Genomic DNA, 21603 nt, shown 5'->3' with positions numbered 1-21603 from the left:
TGTGGATTTCTAATGGAATAATGTAAATAAATTTACTCATACTATCTCTGTAGCAAAGCAAAACTTACCTCTGTTTTCCCTTTACTTTGACAAGACCTCCTGGTGTCTTCATCTGAATCCCATGCTGTTGCCTGAGAAAACAAAATGCACAGGTCACACGACATTGCCACAAACCACCAAATCTGGAGACTCCCAGCACAAAAGCAAGTATCTCCAGCTAATTTATACAGCCCAATTTACAAGCAGTGTGATGACGGTAAACATGCATCTCACTCCCACTGTGCTCACTGCACACACAAATGACAAAAAGATGAAATGTCCAGAAGCAGAAGTAACTGGAATGTTAACAAGGGTAAGGCTTTGATTTACATGTAAGTACAACTTCTGATTATCATTCAACTGGAAGGTCCAAGAGTCAAGTCCCATAAGACCTCACCCCTTCTCCAAACACCTAAGACCACCAGCTTTCATCACCAAAATGAAAACTTTCCCTATGGCAAAACTAAGTAGTCCTGTACAGATATAGTGGACTCCTTAAATTTATCTTTAAGATTATCACCTTCGAAGTAATCCTGCAGTGAAGTGAGCTGGATCAAATGAGAGTTGAGAGCTGATGGACAAAACCCAGAGAGACAGAGAACGAGGAAAAGTTGCATAGTGATTTGTGGTGCCCTAGAAGTGTAGTCAGATCCTGACGTGGAGTAAAGTGCTGAGGGCACTACTGACTGGGGACTGAAAGACTTCAGCCATGAGCTGGTGGGATTCCCTGGCCAACCTTGACTAACACCTTCACAAGGAAAGTCCAGCAGAAGTGTGTCAGAACTTTCAGATTTAAAGAAATTCGGAAACAGACCCAATCATTCTATGCCCTCTGCAACTTTCATACCTTCAGTATTTTTTAAAAATAGTCCTAACTAATTCAAGCAGGTATTGTTAGCTGGAGGTGAAAATACATATAAGCATCTGTACTATGCATAATACATTATTCTGCATACAAAAAATATATATAGCTCTGTTTCATAGGGAGAGGCTATGCTTTCAAAGTTCAGATACAGATCCAAAGCTCCTCTAAAAGAGTCAGGACTTCTTCTTTCCCCCCAGCACTCTTCAATTCATTACCAACACAGTAAATAGCTTCAAAGTTTGGCCTGGATCTGAACTCTCCTTTGTCACTACAACCAATATTTATTTATTTATTTTTAATACTGGACTTCCTTAGAAATTGTCCCCTTCACACACAACAAATCCTACTTCTTGCAGGAAATAGAAGAGACTACTTAAGAAAAAAGAATGACTCAACCCCAAAAACTCGGTTCCATTAAGACATTTGTTCATAACCACAAGAAATATACTACCCAGCAAACGCATTTACATACAATATTTGGAAAAGGGATACTTGTTCCACTTCCAAAAAAATGGCGTCTGTTCATTAGCTGAGCATCCCATTCCATTTGGCATGGGGTAAGTCCTTATAAGTACATGCAAAGATCTGGTGGGAGAAGAGTAGAGATATTTCTCTGGGAGTCTCTTGGGAAATATCTCCCAAGCAGTGCAGTCCAACTGGCTCTGAAGGTCAAAAGCTTGTGCCTGAAAAGTGTTTTTGTCAGAGCTGAAATAAGTCCTTACTGGAAAGGATCATTTAGCCATATCCTGAGAGAGGATATGTCATCAGATGGGAAAACTCACTTTGATAAGCCATGAAAGAAGAGCAAGGAATTTTGACTGGCAACTGCCAGGAACCTTTGACATCTGTGAAACAACTGCATTTTGATCTCTAGTACCAATTCTGGCTCATGTTCTCATCTATCCACTGTGGTTTTGTATCTCAGATCAATTTTTGAGGAGCTTAATACAAAACAACTCCAGAAAAGAAGATACCTTATTAGGTGACTTCTCTTTCCATTTCAAAAACAGGGACAGACCACTCACAATTATACAGCTCATTTTTAACTTAACAGTGCTTGACAGGGCAAAATGAAAGCAAAAATTGTTGGTTACTACAGAAATCAATGCTGCTTCTCTGCAAATACTCTGGGTCTTCTGGAACTGTAGTAAAGCTACAGAGATGAATTTGGGCCTCCTAGGGGACACTTTGCTCTTCCTGCCAGACACCTGCACGCAGAGCTCTGAGGCACATTGTAAACATTGCTCATGTCAGAGCACTAATCCCCTCCAGCTATGTTTTTGGTGCCAAAACATTTTATTTTATTAGGCAACAGTGCCCTTCAGCCTTCTGAAGCACCACCTTGATGAGTCTTAGTGATAACAGAAGTTCTTGGTGATAGCCCAAATTATGGGAACATGTTGTTTGTGACTGCACCATTAGTCAGGGTGCACTTCATTAGAGCTAGGAAGATAATTAAGCAATATGGCAATTCAGAGCATATTTTACAAATCTCACACATCTTTGTTGGGGCAGGGAGAAACTAGTCGAGGGCTCAGTGACTTCAGTGACCTCTAGTGACTCAAAGAAAATATGTATGATCCTGCAAAGCAGAACATCATGTCAATAATAAAAATATAATTGCAAGGCCAAGCAGCAAATATGTGCTTAAATAACTGTACTTCAGGGTATGAACGTGCACCAGCCAGCTGACCTAATGCCTAGACAAATCCTTCTGCCAGACTGCCCACACAGCTTTAGCTGCGGCCTTTGGATTGTACCTGGTGAGAGGACCAGGGCAGACTCCTTCATAAAAGCTTTCTAGCCTGGCTTGATTTCTTTACTTGATTGATCAGATGTCTTTTCAGATCAGAATATGTCATCTCTGTTGTCCTGAGGTTTTCTGTGCAAATTCCCAGTGCAATGCTGGTGCTTTGCTTCCTGCATCTCACTCATTTGTTCAACCCTCTCCTTTGCAAATTACATTTACTTCCTCTCCCTGAGATTCATTTTGCCTCTAAATTAAACTACATCCTGGTCATTCACCAGAGATACCTTCAGAAAGATGTCTTATCTGGAGTACACCTGTGTGCACACAGTTGTACTTACATTCGTGCATGACCAAGTATTCTAAGAGATGCTTTGTTCCTTTGCCTTCTTACCTAATCTTAATGCTTCTCTGCCTTCCCCTCCTTTCCTCATCTTCCTCAATAAACCAAATGAATACTATTTCTTCTTGCTGACAAAAGCTGCCTCTGCACTCTTGGCTGATGTACAAGATGTAACCATCGTGCATCTTTGGTCATCCAGCTGTATCATTATCCTGAATTTATGATTATTTTCTCATGGCCTGAGCCATTTAAATTTCCCAGCTCCAGAAAAGTTATCTGGAATTATTTTTGTACCTCCTGCCCATCCAAAGCAGTAGAGTGGAAAACTCTGGACCCATTTAGCAAAAATTAAATTCACAGCATGGGTCATGGAAAACAAAGCCTAGATGAAGATACGACAAAGCTGGCAGCAAGAATACGTACAAATGCAAGTTAGTATGCACTTCCTCTTATCTGCTTCCTATCTGTCTCATGCTTAAGCAACCAAGTGAACACATTTTTCGAAAAGAAATGCAGCTTTTTACAGTGCTCCCAGCTACTTTGAGGACCTCTTTAGAATCACAGGGCCCAAGTGCAGAATGGAAGAACACTGGATTCACATGACATGTGAATGAAACAACCAGCTCAGGGCTGTAGCTGTTGTGTAAGACAAGAGCAATGCAAATCCTGAGCAGGACTGCCCAGCCATCTGTGCACATGGGCAACTTTGTTCCTGAATTGAAAATGCAGTTAATGTGACTTCCATTCAGCATAGTTGCATGGACTTGAGCACTATGCAGGCTGATTTTCCAAAAAAGGGGAGAGAAGGAGAGTCACATAATCACATGTACATGGTCTAACACTGGCCAACAAGATGATTAACAGAAATGGGCAGCAATGGCTAAAGCTCAGTCCATATCTAAGCATTCAAATGCCACAGTGAAGCACAAAAAGAAAGAGTTAATGTCTCTTCTAATTATAAGCATCACAGTTTGCTCCCAGTTCAGACTGCAGATCAACAGTAATCTAGAAATTCTAGCTCATCATGTGCTGTCAAATCAGTTATTCAGCACACACTGCTGAGAGAAGCTTTCTAGATACATTTATTTAATTACCTGCGTATCCTAGTGTTGGCATCCAAAGTACCTGTCTGTCACTAGCAAATCCTGTTATCAATAGTTACATACATTCTCAAATGCTGATGTGAAAATCTCCTTGACTTCTATGGACCAGCTCTTACATTCAGGCCAGCAATTTATAATTATTAAAAGCACTACATATGAATTTAATAGATTAAGCATACACGAATCCCTGCGCTGTATTTGCACAAGACAGATTGCAGGTTATTTTTTTTTTTTGTGCAAAAGTAGCCCCAAATCTCTGCTTTGAAACTGGAAACTGAAGACTGGATGAGAATAGGTTACTTCCACATTTATTGGGCAAATTAAACCCATTCTTAATTTCTAAACTCCCTTAATACAAATCTATCTGTTACCAACCTCACTTCCATTCAGTAAGTGCTCTGTACAAGCTTCTGGCAGCCCTGCATGCCTGAGGTCAGACCCAGAATCATGCTGTTCTCTCCTGTTAGTGGGGGAAAAAGGTGTAATACAAACATACACATTGTGTATGCTTGCAAGAAGATGAACAAATAAATACAGGATTACTGCAGAAAAGGAGGAGCTGTGAGAAGCCTGGCATTTTTTACAAGGTGGTGAGTTCCTCAGGTTCCTGCTAACATCAGCGAATGCCAAAGCAGTACTACACGTCCCAGCTCCAGCCTGCGGGGACTGCAGGCAGCAGAAGCTCCCATTTCTATCATTCCTCTGCAGTGCACACAGGAGGCTCTTCAATCTGCCCAAGGAGCAAGAGGTGATTTCAGCTCTCTGCTTGTGCTGTGCAGGGCACCCTGGGCAGAGCCTGCTAGTCACATCACTCTTTGCTGAGTTATACATGAGGAAGGAGGGTAAGAGGTGCTGTGAGATGACAGTTATTGTGTACTGGAGACCAGAGCTGGCAGAACCATTTCTTTTTCCTTGTATTTATTCACATCTTTCTTTCCAGTAACTGTACAAGGCACTACTGTGTTCACAGAAATGTACCTCTGGAAAAAAAAAGGAAAAAAAACAAAAAAACAACTTGCTTCAAAAGCAGCTCCTCCTTATACTATACTAGCCTTTGGTTCCTGAGTTTCTCGTTTCCATTTAGAAATTGTTCTTTGACCAGGTCATCCCATAGCAAGGTGTGGAAACTTCTCCAAATCTGGAGATAGAAGAACATGGAGGGACCATGTTTCTGTGCTGCATTTAATACTGCCAAATTCAGTGGATGTAAAGCACGTATTTAAGTACATATCGTACTTGACCAGATTAATTAATCACATACTTAAGAACTTTGCTAAATTAGGATTCAGGCTGAGTTATTTATGCTGTGGCAACTCCAGGACCACTTCTTTGCCCTACTTGTTGCCAGCCTCATCCTTTTCATCTGTATCAGTGAACACACATTATACCTCTAAAATACAACCCACAGATTTCTTGTTGATAATGACAAAAGCCTTTACGAAGTTTATTTCTATGTGTCTGTGTACCTTGCAATCTCCACACAGGACAGTGCCAGTGTAAATCTACCTTTCCCAGGCAAATTCTACAGCATTTTTAAAAAATTGCTAAGAATTAGATCTTCTAGCACAAAGAAGAAAACGTTATCTAGAAAACAGTTCTAACGACTGTGTCCAGAAAATCCATAAAAAAGCTCTTATTTAACTGAGGTTTCTATGAAGCATATTGCAAACACATTTCCATCATTTTATTTACTTCTGTCATATTAAATCCTCCAGAACTTCCCCATAAAGACTTGCTGCCATAGTCTACAAGTGGACAGCTAAACTCCTTTTTAAAGCATTGTCTTTTGTCTCATTTAGGCACATTTATAGTGCTCTACAAACAATAACTTACCAAAATCCAACTTCCTAATAACGGAGCACGGGAGCTTAATACCCGGGAGGCCCTTTCTGAAGTTCCAACACAGGTAATTTATTAAAACTGTGATAAACATGTCTGAGAAACAGATAGCTAATACCAAAAGGACATAATGGCAAGCGTCACTAAGTAGTTCTGCACTGTGCACATTGCAAGGCACTGCTGTGTGCAGTGACAGGTGTGAAGGATGATTGCAGGATTTGGTCAATTTGTTTGGAGGGGGGCGGGGAGGAGGAATGTGGATGAAGGGAATTGTTTTGTGTTTTATCAAATTATTAATTGATTTTCCTTAAGTGATCTGAGAGCCTTCGGGATGCAGTAAAACTCAAGCTGTAAGTTTCTTGTAAACAAAGTGCCCGTCATGCACCCTGCCAGGCAGACCTGGCTGCATGCTCTGCTGGAGGGCTGGGCTGCCAGTCAGCTGGCAAGGCCTCAAAATGGCGCACTCACAAGATGGAGGCTGTCAAACATGCACAAGCAGTTCCAGTTTTGGTCACTTTAATCTCTGAATTGGAACTCTTCTCTATAAGCAATCTCCAGCCTCTTGCTATCCTATCCCTGCACCTAAGGCCACGGAGGGGGAACATTATCAGTTGCTTTGAGCTCTTGAATGGCTAACTCTACCAATTCCCCTCTCCCAGCTTCACAATCCTTTGTTATTCACTTGTATTACAGGAGCACGTAGAGGCATGGACTGAGATGGTGACCTTATATTTCTAGGCAATATAGAGACATGCTGTGGGAAAGAATTTCTATCTGACAGCACTTACAAGCTAAGCAGACAACACAGGCACATGGGAGGAAGGGAAAATCACAAGCACAGAGAGGTCAACTGGCTAGGAAAAGCCACTGAGCTTGTTAAAGGCAGAGTTGAGCACCAAACTTTGCTTTCTTAGGAACTAAAACTTCCCTGTGTAGCACAAAATGAGTTCTTGATAGCATTTTTTCACTAATATCACAGTGTGCACAGTGGGAATCAGTGCTGTACAGACAGCGGGTGCAGAGATGAGCACCATGCCATGCATCCAGTCATGTTCTTTCTGACATTTCAGGGAAGGCCATGGTCTGACACACAAAACCAAAACTGATCTTTGGTGCCTCCAACTTCCGCTTGTACTGCAGGGGATTCCATTAAACAGTGTCAGGGCCATAAATTCAGCCTCCCCTCCCTCTGCAGTGTCAGGAAGGAATTTACAACTCTGGACTGTGCATTTCCTTATCTAGAAGGAGTATTGTATGAGGCTTAACAGATCATGGTTTCTACAGCACACTCAGATGGAAAGCACTGTACAAGTATTTATTATGAAAGAAAACTGTCTGAAGTTTCAGTAAACATTTCATACCAAGTACTAAAATGGAAATATATTTTGCAAGATAAACAATAAATACAGTCACATCCATGTTTCAACCTGCTGTTTGCAGCCTTCTGTGAGTATTAGTGTACAAAGGACAGCTTGTAATAGAGCAGCCATCTCAACCCTGGGGACATACGGTCACATTCAAACTCATGGTTGAAGCAAGCGGATTGACTCTCTGGCGCTTTAAGCATAGTTTCAGCAGCCCTAGTTTAAAACATTTGTAACTGAATGCTGAATCCCACAAGAAGGAGACCTTGAGATTTTTTTAGATTTGCCATCTACATTTGCAGTTTTCAGAGTAGTTGATAAGTGCCTAAGCCTCCACCGAAGCTCAGGACTCCCTGCGTAAGCCTGTGTATAGCTGCAGCATAATTTGCCAAAATGTGTTATAAGCATAATGAGAGGCATTAGGATTAGCAGTGGATAGCAGTGCACAAAAGTGGACAGGAGACACAATGGAGCATGACCACACAACAGGGAAAGGTCTCAGCTAGCTAAGACTCATTTTGAGGTTTTTGTAACCATTTCGTTTATCAAGGATGAGATTCTTCTGAGACACAAGGGAACACTTGGGAGAAAGCAAGATGAGAAGGCGTACGTAACCAAGGGGAGGAGAGACGTGGGCTTCATGAGCTAATTCAAAGTGTGGTTAGCCTCTTATAGGAAGTGATAAGCAGACCTGTGAAATGCCCGTTACTTTCATACAAACTTTAAAGCAGCACACCAAGGATACAGTCCAAAGAAAGGGGAATCAGCCTAAGGATGCAAAGACACTGGTGACCAGTGACAAAACAGTTGCTAACAGTGTGAGTTAAAAGATGCTACACCTGAACCAAAAAGCTCATGGAAGCAAGGAATGATACCCTGATTACAGGTTTTAGCAACAGATTAGATAGCAGTACTGTCCATAACAGTAATGAAAGATGGAATACATGCTCTGCTGTGGCTGTGTGCTGAGCTTATGCTGACAACTACATATTTATGCAACAATGTTAGATGAACATGCCAAGATCTTATTTTGGAAGAAAGATACAGCTATAGAGAACAGAGATAAAGATGGCACTGGATTTCTGTTTCCACTATCTATCTAGTTGTTTATGTTTTTATCATTCCATGTACAGAAAAATGTCAGTCTGTGGCAACAATTTCATTTTGCTGATGATCTACTTCACATTTCTTGAAAATGCTTAACATGGCAGTGATTTATTGCAAGTACAGCATGGGAATACTCACCTTCTCTTTTGAAAACTTAATCCATTGGATATTACTATTGCTTGTAAGTATGCAAAATTATGGATAGGGTCAAATGCAAGCAGATAGTCTTAGTTAACTGCAACATTTGGCACGGAAAGTGGAAAAAAAAAAGACCTTAAAGCTCTCATCTGTAGCCAGACTAAAATGAACAACAACACTCAGAACTGGAGAGCAGCACAGAAAATGTTAGGGAACGATGGCTCACATTGTTTCCTATTACTGGAGATCAAAAGCATACAATAACTGAGACAAGACTTCTAGTATACTGAGTAATTAACACAGTGAAATTTGGTTTCTTGCCACGTCACATTCAGTTTGTCACTTATGACAACAAACATTTACTAAATATACTGGTGAACACGAAGACATAAGATTATATGATAAATCAATAAAATAACTAAATAAAGAAGTTGAAAATACACACAGAGAAAAACAGTGAAAGAAAAATTCCACTGCAGTCAAGCACAAGTCAGGAATATATATACGGCCAACACACACACAGGTGTGGTTGGACTGGCCAGGTGGGCACACATACAGCACTCCTCCTTACATCTCCAGCACTATTCTGTAAATAGGTTTTTCTATTTTTTCTATTTTTTTTTCCTTTCAGTAGCCACCAACAAGGTACAAGATATTTCTAAGAAACCAGCAAACGAACAGATTCACAGCAATGGTCGCCCTTGGTAAAATGAAGGCAATTCTTCCTTTGAGGCCCCTCTACTGCCAAAAGATGTCCATCCCCACCCCTTTATGTTCTTTGGCAGAGTCGCCATTCAGAACTAAATCCCTCCTTCCTTTTTGTGGGCTCCACTGATGGATGTGACAAGACTTCTAAGCAGACCCCTCTTAATGTTTTGCACAATGATTTCTGGAATACAGGGTTCAAAAACCCGTCCAATGGACCAGCCCATATTCAGTACAAAATCAATTTACCATGGCTATAGTCTTCTTTGTGCTTCTCCATCAAGCAAGGCAATCTTATTCTCCTTCATTTTTCTGCTCTGGATTTCCTTACCATTGTGTCTCTTTGAGGCTCGCTGCTATGTAGAGATGTTAAGGGTTCTCCAATACACAAGCTCTTATTTTTTTCTGCTTCTGAGACAGACTGGACAAATCCTGCACAGTCAACTGAGTGCATTTTCATACATCCACATTAAGAGTTCAGCTATGAAAGGTAACCTCCCTATACATGCTTCAAATCAAAAATATGATCATTTAAAGCAGAAATGAAACCTCTCTGCAATATCAGATTTCTAAAATAAGTTGGGAAGATCTTGCATTCTTTATTCCTCTCCAGGTTACATCACTGAATATACTTATTCAGCATTTACTCCTCTGCTCTGAGTGGTAGAAAAATAAATTTGAAATGACCCAACTGGATCTGATTTTCCCCAAAATTATGCTGAGATTCAGGAATAAAAATCAGCACACTGTGCAGTATTTAAGAGACTAATGAAGAACTCAGGATACCGTTTTCACTGTTCTGTACCTCTGGTTTTTCTTTAGGTAATCACATCTATTGCATTAGGGGAGGTCTAATACTCTTTCACGTAACAAACACTGCAATATATTCTCATTAAAATTGTATAAGAGGTTGAGCACAGGTTGAGTCCTGTCTTGGCCTGAAAAAAGGGGGCAGTGTGCAATTAAACAAATAAAATGTGCATGTGATTCAGCTTATCCTATCAACATTCTTTTCTGGTTGTGCACTTAAGCTTGCTGTAGTGCAACCAAAAGTGGGAGAAAAAAAGGCACTGGAAATCTTTAATTAAGTGAAAGATGCATTAAGACCAAAGGAAAGTTTTGTGATTACTTTAATTAGCCAGGGCCAGTTTCATGCAAGCCAGAGAGATTGGGAAAGTTTTGCAAGGCACAGCGAAAAGAGATCCCACCTGAGCCTGAGTTGCACGAGGACCAGAAGTGAAAACAAACTTTCCATCCTGCTCTTCTCTATTTCAAACAATAGATTCTGAGCTTCAAGAATATGGAGAAAACAAATTCTAAATCCTCAGCTAAAAAAAAAATATAGAGGGAGTGTTTGTACTTTATCCAATTCAGCAGACATATCTGAATTTCCATTTCTTTTGCATATCTGGAGAAAGGATCTACACTACTGTTCCTAGATGGCAGGATATTGACATGCACAGTGGTAGCACACAGAAAACTCAACTGCACTCTCTAAGCGTTTCTGCTTGCGGTTAACTGGCAATCCTTGCCCCACTGAGCCTCAACCCTTGGGTTAGTGTGAAAGACATCAGGCAGCTGCAAAAGCCAGGCAGAAAGAACAGAAGGAAGCAGTGGGATGACAATACAGTCAGGGATCACACAAGGTACACAGGCAAGTGTGGTGTGAGCTTTCCAGGGAAGGTTTTGACAACACATTTAGATTTTGACCTTTTGACTCTCTGGCTTCTGTGAGGTTTGGTGCTCACAATCACAGCCTGTCAGAAAATATCACTTCTGATAAATCACCAATAACCAAGAATAAGTAGGAATCCTTCAGACACTATCAGACTGGGCTGGGAGAGGAAGCCAGTGATGAAAAGTCCCCCATGCTTCACAAAACATACTTCAGTATCTATTTTATTGTTCTCTATCTACACCGTGCGTTACAAACCTGCTTTCCTCCACCAGGTGCCTAATGCTCTTGATAAGCTAATTACAGCCTTCTGCTTATTTCATGTCAAGCTTAACTCCCAGTCTGAGCCTAGCCTGCAGTTCTGGCATGTTTTTTCCTTAATCTAAGACCATCTGTGCTCTATCAACACAGAACTCTTAAGTACAAAGGAAGAGAAGAAACAACAGTGTTGAATTCCCCACACATTTCTCCCAGCTCCTCTACTACTCAGCAATTCCAACTAATTTTGAAGCCAAAATACATCCAATCCTAAATACACTGGAAGGCTCCAAGCAGGCTACAGTTATCTACAACTTTACCTCCATGAGATGTAGCAATCCTTTCAGTGATCAATGGTGAGTCTGACAGAACCTGAAACTCTGCTTTTGCTTACATCTACATCAAAAGCTTCATATTCCAAATACCATTATATCACTAGTAGTACATGCTGCAGTTGAGTTCCACACTTGATTAATATAAAATCAAATACTTCTCTAGGAAACCAATTTGAATAAAAGCAATGGGATTGATTTATCAAGAGTCTAGAAGATATTTCCCAAGTTTCATCTACTGCTGTAGAATGGGAGCACAGAACTTAGGGATGCTGGCTCTCCTCCCCTCTCCCATCCCATCATCAAAATTCTGGGTATTTCTAGCCCCTTCTACACTGGGTTAGAAGCAGTTCCCACCTGCTGCTCCTGTAAGTGGCCAGAGCCCAACTGCTGTGTGTAGCATCAATCCACCTAGCTTCCTCCTACGGCTTGGGAACAGATGCCTTCAGATTCCCTGCTTGGTCTGTCACAGTTTGCCTTCTTTTGCCTCCTCTTCTCCAACACCAGACGTCAGCACCTGATGCTGTAGTGAGCTCTGCCAAGCTTCATCTCAATAAGGAATTTACTTGCTCCTTTTCCTGCAAAGAAGACTCTTGATGCAATGTCTTTTATCCCTCCCTCCCAGCTCCTCCGTTCTGCTCTCCAGTTTGCACTCGCCTGCCAAACCAGGATTTATTTTCCAATTTTCTTCACTTCAAGCCTTGCCGTCACATTCCCTCTGCCACCTGTCTCTTTCCTTTCCTCGCTTCTACCACGTTTGTATCTGACCTCTACCAAGGTCAAGCATTCTACAAATGAGTCTTGAGAATATAATTATGTTTATAATTAAGTTGAGGAATACCAAATGATTCCCCAACAGGTATAATGCAGCATACTTCTTTGTACCTGTTCTGTCAGACTCCTTTTTGGTAGTTTTCAATGCTTTTACATTTATTGCGTTTTGAAAAAAAGTTTTTCTTTGCCTTGTTCTTAAATCTCCAGCAACTGCTTTCATAGCAAAAGCTACTAAATTTGTAACAATTACATTAGCCAGAGACATTTTTTTCTCCTGTCACTGTGTTTACCACTAGTATATTCATGAACCATTGATCATTCTTTTCTGTCCCATGCATCAAAATCATCTCTTCTTAGGCAACTGCAGTTTATCTCTTAATACTCCCAGGCTAATTTCAGAACTTTCTTTGTCATTCTGAAGAAAGCTTCTATCTTTTCTCTTTGAGCTACCCTGCAGCCTATTCAAATGGCTGCAGCCCTATTATTCCTTCTTCTTTACTTAGGAGGAAATGAACCATTCAAAAACTGAAAGCCATGCCTCGTCTCCTCTCTGAAATGGTTAACTAATAATTAAAGTAATGTACTGAACTTGATCCAATTTGCTGTCAAAAGTATTTCAGATGGAAAAATATCTTTACTAATCCCCTTCCCCCCTGTTCTTTCCAAGCTGATCTCTTGTTTTAAAACAAGTTTAAAGAATTAATTTAAAAAAATTAAATAATTTTAAGTTTTTTTTATCTCAAGGGGTAAGTTCCACAGCCCAACAATTCAATTTTTTACATTAAAAGAGTTTCCTTTAAGAAGTTTACAAAAATATAGTGAAAAGTTTGTCCACGGAGACACTCTTAAGTTGCATAATTTCTTATATTGAAAGCAAAGTTGAAGATAACAGCTGGTTATTATTACACATACCATGGCACAGAATATAACAACTTTTCAGACTCACAATTAAGACAAATTCACTACATTTGCATATGCATATCACTGTGCATAATACTTATGTGTTAAACAAAAAAGCTGTGTATTTCAAAGAACTTTAAGAGGACAAGCATCATCATCTCTGCTTCAGGTGTGGAGAAAGAAAAAGACAGGAGGTGGCTGGAAACCACCTCACCACCATAGCTGTCCAAATGTGAGTTGTTTAGTCTATGCTATGCTTGGTCTCCCCTGTTTCAAATGAAAATAGTCTGCACTTGGTCAAGCTACCAATAAAAACATACCAGATAGATATAAATACAGCGTGGTAACTTTTAGATGAAGTATTTCAGTGGCAGTAGAATACTTGGCAGGATGTTGTTCCTGTGGACCATCCACTCTGTGGTGGCACTCAGCTACTCTCTTATACCCCACAGCCAGATTTCATCACCCCCCCCCCCCTTTGTTGGCACAACCTAACTTTTCTCTCTCACTGACAACACATTAGCAGCCAAATCACAGCAACAACTGCCTGACAGAATCCCAGAATGGCTGAGGTGGGAAGGCAACTCTGAGTCTATCTAGCCCAAGCCTGCTCAAAGCAGGGCCACCAAGAGCAGGTTACACAGGCCAGTATCCAGGCGGCTTTTGAAGGATGTGAACTTTCATTTTCCAATGTGCTGGGAGGCCTTTGGCACAGTCAAGTTGGTGCCTGCTTACTCATCTGTTCTCTTAGCACATGGGTGGTGCTTCCTTGAGCTCAGCCCAGGGAAGGCAGGCGAAGCCTTCAAGGCTAAAGCTCTCTGAGGTCATCAAAGGGCTGAGGGAAGCTGTACTGCTCCAGACTTGACATCTTGTGGGAGTGATGAGCAAACCATTCCTGTCTCTGCTCCCCAGCTCTGGTTTTATGGTAACAGCTGCACAGTCCATGTAAGTGACTCCACTGCATAGCCCCAGGCTCCAATAATCCCCACTACATTACTCATTCAGAACCATTACATTTAAAAGAAGCTGTAAAACAGACATCAACTAAACTGTTACTAACAGAGAAAGTGGGATTATTTATCCAGGAGAAAAAAAAAAAACCACATGCATTGACAAGAAATGTATTTACTATAAAATAATTCTTTTTTTTCTTAGAGGTCAATGGCTGGTTTCGAAGGAAACGTATGAGGTCATGCATGGGTCCTTTAAGAGAGGTGCAAATCAATAAATGGTGATTTTTTAATGCTCTCTTTATAATGACTGGATGCTATCAGGGTCAAACTTAATCCCGTGCAGAGAGACAGCTCAAGGGACATGAATCATTTAAATCTCTCTTAAGCTCTGCTTTGAGTATAAAATGTAGATATTTCCTTGCATTGTCTTAAAAAAATAGAAGGCAATGAAAAAATTGCTGTTTTGAAGTCTATGAGCCATGTGCAGCTCTGCAAAGATTCAGAGTTAGAGCTGACTGAGAGCTGCGAGTCAGCATGTGAAACTCAACAGGTCTCTACTACCACATCCACCGCTCTTAGGCTGTGGTTTCATTAAAGCATAGCCAACAGGAGCTGATTAGCCTGCAGGACCAGCCCCAGGGCTGGCTGTATCACAGCAGTGGATGAAGACATGGACAGGGCAGGGACCAAAGAGCCACACAAATTCTTTGAGAGACTGCTGGGCACCAAAGGGGGAAGCATCCTACATTGTGGGGGGGGGGGGGGGGGGGGGGGAGGGGGGAAGGGAAAAAAAGGGCAAATAGATGAGCTGAAATACATTTGGTAAAGACACAGAAGCAACACTGGTGGCAAGAAGTGAGAAGTCTGTAGTATTTTTCTTTTTCATTTTCCTTCTTTTACTTTTCTGTGTAAGGTACGATCAATGGTTCTGACTGTAAGTTGCAAGGAATAAGAACATTAGTCTTCATTTCTAACACATAAAATGCCTGACAGGGTTTTATCAAATAAAAAGCCCAATATGCCACTGTTATCAGTAAGTGACTTCAGCAGCTAATTAAATTCTCAGTTTCTGAATCCCGCATGTAATATTTGCTGACAAAGACCAAAACTCCTGCAGTAATTTTGGCATTTAAGTGAGGTGAGGCAAGGAGGGAGGTAATGACAACTAACACAAATGCAGGTGACAACCCACAGCTGACAACCACTTCACCTGCCCCTTGTGAGCCTTCCCTGCCTCCAAACAAGCTGTCCAGCTCAATGCCAAGTATGAACGCAAACAGCTATATCTTCTGCAGCTCCTCTATACGCTATACAACCCCATGTGTATGATTCTCATGCGTACATATACATGCATGAATACAAACATATGTAAATATACATATGTATGAGACCTTCCTAATGCCTAAATACCCACTTTAAAGAGCAATTGTGTTGGTCACAACCATGCAGCCCACTCTGAGCCAGTTTAGCGAATCTATTAATGCACATACTGAAATTATGCTCCCCCAGTAGAGCATGCAGCATGTTCTTAACTTCAACAGTTCTCAGAGGAAAATAGGCATTTATTTAAAGCTAAACATGGGCTTAAGAGCTTTGCTGGATATAAACGGACCCCTGAGCTGAGTTCTCTCAGACAGAGGGGATGCTGCGTTCCAAAATCACTTGACATCACAGAGTGTGACATGTGATAGTTTCTTGTGCTCTCTGAATTTCACCTGCTGAGTAACATCGGGACAAAACCAGTCCCTGGTGGCTCATGTTAGTGCAGTCTAGAGATCATGGTTCTCTGCAGTGAGGAGCTATAAGGTGTGTCCTTGGAGGAAGAAGCACAGCCCTCAGACATGGCCAACTCCTGGTTTTCATCACCCATCTCTCACTCCAGATAGAAATTTCTTCCTAGATAGATCTGGGAAGGGAACACAGCACCTGAAAGCTGCAGTCTAGCTCTTGATTTGTCATTTTAAGGAGGGGTGTGTCTGGGGAGTAGATTTGACTTGGGAACCTGAGACCGTAAGACTAAAAAAGCTGAATATGCTGGAAAGTTTGTTCAGCCAATGTAAGCTTTATTACAGAATAGCTTTAAACCTCTAGGCTGAGAGTGAGAGGTTTTAGGTGCGGATTTGGAAGGTGATTTATGAATAGATTTATATGTTAATCTGCTAATAAAAAATGTAGCATACTGATAAAATATGTGACAATCATAACTCAGCTATAAGCCACATATTAAATACTGCATCTGCTCTGGTAGAGGTTTTGATTATGTTTTTAAATGCGGGAAATGCATTGGACAAGAAATAAAGAAATGAATGTTTTATCTAGAAGTATGTACCCCATAATTCAAAGAAGTATCTGTGAATCTGCAAGAAACAAATAATAAACTGTTTTTTTAAAGAAATGTCTTGTGGAAAGTGAAGCTTATTTCTGAACATCTCAAAATGGATCTCCTCTCAGGTGGCACATAAAGCTACACAAAGTGGTCTCACTCTCCCAAAATTGCTTCCCAAACTGGATTTTAAATTGGGTAATAATCTTGGCTCTCCAACTAGATTGAACAGATAAATACCTTCAGCAAACCGAGGCCTACTTTTGAGCACTCACAGGTTTGCACTGTCATATCAATGCACACTTTCCTCTTGATTTTTGAAAGGATATTTCAAAAAATGGAAATGCCTCTGACTCAAGGATGTGCTTGCAAGTAAATCTGAAATACATTTCCCTCTTTCTATTGACAAAACTCCCACTGCTTTACAAAGAAGCCCTAGAGTCCTTTTTCACAAGGGAACAAATGGTGCATGGATACATGGGCAGAGGATGCAGCAGTGTGAATCAGGCCCTGCAAGCCCATCTGGATGATGCCTACCCAAGATCTCCTGGGGATGTAGGATTTATCCATCATTTGTAAGGTTTCTAATGAGTGCCAGGATTCTGTGAATGTGTTCTGAATCCTTTAAAATTCCTGGTGAAGTATTTTCACCAGGAAAGATTGCTCAAGAGACAATTTGTACTGTAAACTGTATTTCTCACAGCTCCCTGTTGGTGTTGTTTATCATATTTTATTCAACTGCACAGAGAAACCCCAAGTAAAACCCTGCCACCTCTCCTCGCACTTTTATACACTTGCAGAACACTCATCAGCACAGTTTCTCATCAGCACACATAAATGTGGCAGTACCGAGCCCTAAATAAGTAGAAAATAATGCATTTAATGGTTGGTTTGTTTGATTCAAAGTGCAAAATACAAAACCTGTTCCATTTGTTGCTATGTGACATATTTAGGACTGAAAGGCAAGTCTCGTTATTACTAAACTACATGTTGTTGATGGGTACTGATGATTTATCAGTGATTATGCCACAGAGTTAAAGGTTCCCTGAGGAATAGCAGGGAGAGAAGTGTGACTTCAAGAGCAGCTATTCAGCTTGGGAGCCTCCTTTCCATAGCAGGGAGGTTTCTGCTTCTTAGAATAAGAGAAGTAAAACTGGGGTAAATGCCCAGTAACTGGGGTAAATGCTGCAGTTCATCTGCTACAGGACTATACAGAAGTATTTCATTCCTTTTTTTTTTTTTTTAAATATCCATTGCAAAGCCCCATGACATCAACAGAAAGAAGTTGACTTCATTAAGCTTCAAATCAGACCTTCAGACCTACTGCTGCTTTGCACATATTGCTAACTTTGAGCTTGGGTTTAAGCTTTGTGCTTTCAGTGGGTCTGCCCTGGTGACTGGATACATGCAGGGCAGCACCCATAGGAATAACTGTGCTGTCAAATGAATTTGGAGATCTTTTTAGCATCCTAATGCTTCGCAGTTGGGCCATCAATGTAGATGCTAACAGCTCTGCTGCTATAGAGCAGCACATAACCCTATGGTAACCCTCCCACATCCTGAGTTATGGCCATATGACATGTAAAATGACTCTCTTCTGATCTTAGTCCTCACTCATGAAAATGAAAAATTAGATTGCTAATTAAAGCATGCTTTAATCCTGAAATTCCAGTGTTGAGATTTTCAGATAAATAAACTGTCTTCCACATAGTTTTCCTACAGGTGCACTTGTTGATTCTTCCATATTCTGTTGAAATATGGTTTATTTTTAAGAAAGGGACTGGATACTCATGAACTATTTTAAATGCTATTAACCTGATAAAACATAATTGGTTGGCAAATGAACTTCACAGGGTTGGCAAGAAACTTTTTCCTTAAAGATCTCCCATTAAAAGAAATAATTGGAATGAAAACATTATATGATAATCCTAACAGTTTCCATTAGAAGAGAGTCCAAAAGGGACCCCTGGGTCCAGATGAAAATTTTTAGTTGTAGACTTAAAGGAAAAGAGTATGTCCCAAACAAAGTTAATTATTTGAGATGAGTGCAATGCCAATTCAAATCCTCTTTCTAGTTCCCTCAGAAAATAACCTGACCCAGAATATTTGTATCCCAAGTAAGCATGTGTCTACCTCCTTCTCTTTCAGATTTCAGAGATGTCAACAAGCCTTGTTTTTATCACAGTGCAAAATATGTTGGCGTCTCCAAAAGGCTTTGGAAATGGAAAAGTCATTTCCCACTCGGTTCTACTGAGAGCTCTAGATCCCAGGTAAAATGGGAGGAATGGGGGGTAGGCAGCGTGCTGAGATTTATGAATTGCCTGCCAAGCAGCCTGCTTTTAACACACACCAGAGAGTAGGATTCCTTGCTAAGAAGTCCTAATCAGCACTGTGCTTTTTAAAAAAGTTGTTCAAAGGATTATGTTTTTAAAATGACCCTTCCACCCACTCTATTAATTACAACACACAAACTCCAGCAGAAAGCAGAATTTTCTATGGCCTCGCTGCGAAAGCTGCAGATTAGAAGCTAACCTTGTTTCAGGCCCATACATAAATTAAACAGCATATGCTCCAAGTGCACATCATTTTAAAAATGCGTTCCATAAAGCATCTAATATTTACAGCTTATAAAGCATACAGAAGGGGAGTTGAAAGATGGAGATGAAACTTCACATGGATTTTGTTTAACAGAGTTGCTAAAAGATTAAGAATGGCATCCATTTCAAAACTTTGTTTCTTTATTGCTGCAGGAATTTTATGCTGTGCGCCAAACTCTCCAAACTTAACAGGTGTTTTTGAATATCCTGCCTGGGGCACGGTAAGATGCTGATTTTCAGAAATTCTCTAAAAATGTACCTCAACGTTGGCAAGAAAGGCTGAGACAAAGAAAATCTCAAATGATCCCCAAGATACCTTGGCCCCAGTTTTCTTCTGGATGTTGACATTCAGCCAAACCTCCTTCTCACAAAAAAAAATAACCACCATCAAATTTTCTCCTGCAACTGACACTCATTTGGTACAAGGTTTCTCAGACACAGAATGGAATTCTTGAAACATTTCAGAAACAAAGAGAGGAGAGGAGAATCTAGAAAATTGTTCTGCAGAGCACAAAATGAACTAGTTCTGCTTCATTCCGTCACCAGCTCTCAAGCAAAAGCTCAGTGCTACAGTTCTCTGCGATGCAACATCAGCAGCACAAACAGAAAATCCAAGTTGGGATCGAGTTTTGCCGCACAACAGAGGAACAGGAACAAAAAGCATTTGGTTCAGAGAAGGAATCCAAAAGAAAGAGCTGGGAACTAAGAAAAGAAAAGAAACAATCCCTTCATGAAAATATAACGTATGCCAAAAGCTGACGTATCCTAAAATTTACTTCTCCCCTACACAGTAATAACAGCCATTCTATAGGGTAATTTTTTTCACACAGCTCTTTTTCAGTAACTTGCCCACAGAATGTTAAATTTCACCTTTTGCGTAGAATCATAGAATGGCCTGGGTTGAAAAGAACCACAGTGATCATCTAGTTTCAATCCCCCTGCTATGTGCAGGATCGCCAACCACCAGACCAGCTGCCCAGAGCCACATCCAGCCTGGCCTTGAATGCCTGTAGGAATGGGGCATCCACAACCTCTCTGGGTAGCCTGTTCCAGTGCATCACCACCCTCTGAGTGAAAAACTTTCTCCTGTTCCACTGCAGTTCCAAGACAACTACTTCCTACCGCAGCTCCAGGGAAGGGCTTCTATGGTACTGTAGAATATTCTTTTCTGTGGAGATCACAAAACTTAATTTTTATTAGTGGCAGTCCAATCCCAATTGAAAAGTAATACCAGAACTTTAGCTTTTGAAACTAAAACGTACTTTCAGGAGTGGTGCCTTCACAAAAAGATCCTCGAAGCTGATGGAGAGCTCTAGCTCATTTTCATGGATTTTGCACTGGCTTTAAATGAAAGCCACCCATAGCCATTCAACAGGTAGAAGGAAAAAGCAGCCTTTCAAATTCTGGGAGCTCAAAACCTTTCTAAAATCAGAAAGTAACTACATGGTTAACACTGGTCTTGCAATATACAATAGATTTAAAGGGGATCATAATCCCCCCAAAGAAGAATTTATTCCCATTGAAAATCAATGAATAAAATAATATCGTGATGAAAAACTTTATAGCTTACTTAATGGCAGGAAATATTCATTTTCTTGTTAAAGAAAAGGTATCTGTCAGGAAAAGCACACATTAAGCAGAGCAAGCTAGTAAATCTACCCATTACAGAATGAGAGACAGAAGTACTGAATTTGCTATGTAAGCAGGCACTGGCAAGGGGATTTTGCTCCAGCAAGATATTGTTGCCAGCCTTGCTGAAAAGTTGGTTGAGAGCCATCTACTTCATGGGAGCACCCTGGCCTCCTCTTCTTTGCAGGGCTGCTGCGGGGCTGCAACGTGTCCTTGCCTTTTCCCTGCAGAGATGGTAGAGCCTAGGGATACAGCAGGCTGCAGGAAAGCACCTGGTGGAAGCTACATTTAAACTTCACCCCATGCTGCTGCAGTGTACATCCCTCCTGCTGCCAGGTTTTGCCCCACAGCAAGCATCACCTGCTGTCTTATGGAGACATCCCACTCCATCCCACAGAAGTACAAGTGTAAGGGAGTAGATATCTGCCAACAAAATCCTGCACCTTGATTTAGCACCACTGAAGACTAAGTCCCAAGAGCAGAAATACATCAGACCACAGCCTAAAGAAGAAACTCTACTCCCTGATCAAGTCTGACAAGATCCACACTGTATTTTAGCTACAAACAAAGAGGAGATAAAAAAACAACCCAAATTAGCACTGTGACTACCTTCTTAAACTGTGTTCTTGCCCTCCATAGATCTAACTGCAGATTCCTTGCATTTTTGGTCTTGCTTTGTGATCTGAACTTTAAAATGATACATGGCGAAGGGAAGGTGGGAGGGGGTGCTTCTAAGCTGCATCATGTGCTTTGTGGAAGCAAGCCAAGCAGCTACTTAGGCAACCATTAGGTTGGGAAACAATCACTTCCATCATTCCCAACACGTGTGTCAACATAATTCCATGCTCTCTTTGTCATGCAAAAAGTCTTGGCAAAGTGACCGGATACACCCAGAAAGCAGGAGCAAACTAA

General features: G+C 40.9%; 1 protein-coding gene across 6 annotated transcripts in view; it reads right to left on the bottom strand.

The window, feature by feature from the left end:
* SEMA5B (semaphorin 5B) overlaps positions 1-21603 on the bottom strand; it is a 246171-nt gene that overhangs the window by 73316 nt on the left and 151252 nt on the right. For all 6 annotated transcript variants that reach the window (XM_048953844.1, XM_048953843.1, XM_048953845.1 and 3 more), the window contains one exon: positions 69-131. In XM_048953844.1, coding sequence (XP_048809801.1) covers positions 69-131 — 63 coding nt within the window. The remainder of the gene's footprint in view (positions 1-68; positions 132-21603) is intronic.

This window comes from Lagopus muta, chromosome 8, assembly GCF_023343835.1.
Source record: "Lagopus muta isolate bLagMut1 chromosome 8, bLagMut1 primary, whole genome shotgun sequence".
In the NCBI taxonomy this organism is placed as follows: domain Eukaryota; kingdom Metazoa; phylum Chordata; class Aves; order Galliformes; family Phasianidae; genus Lagopus; species Lagopus muta.
Note: the sequence above shows the minus strand (reverse complement) of the source record. Positions and strands in the feature narration are given on the sequence as shown.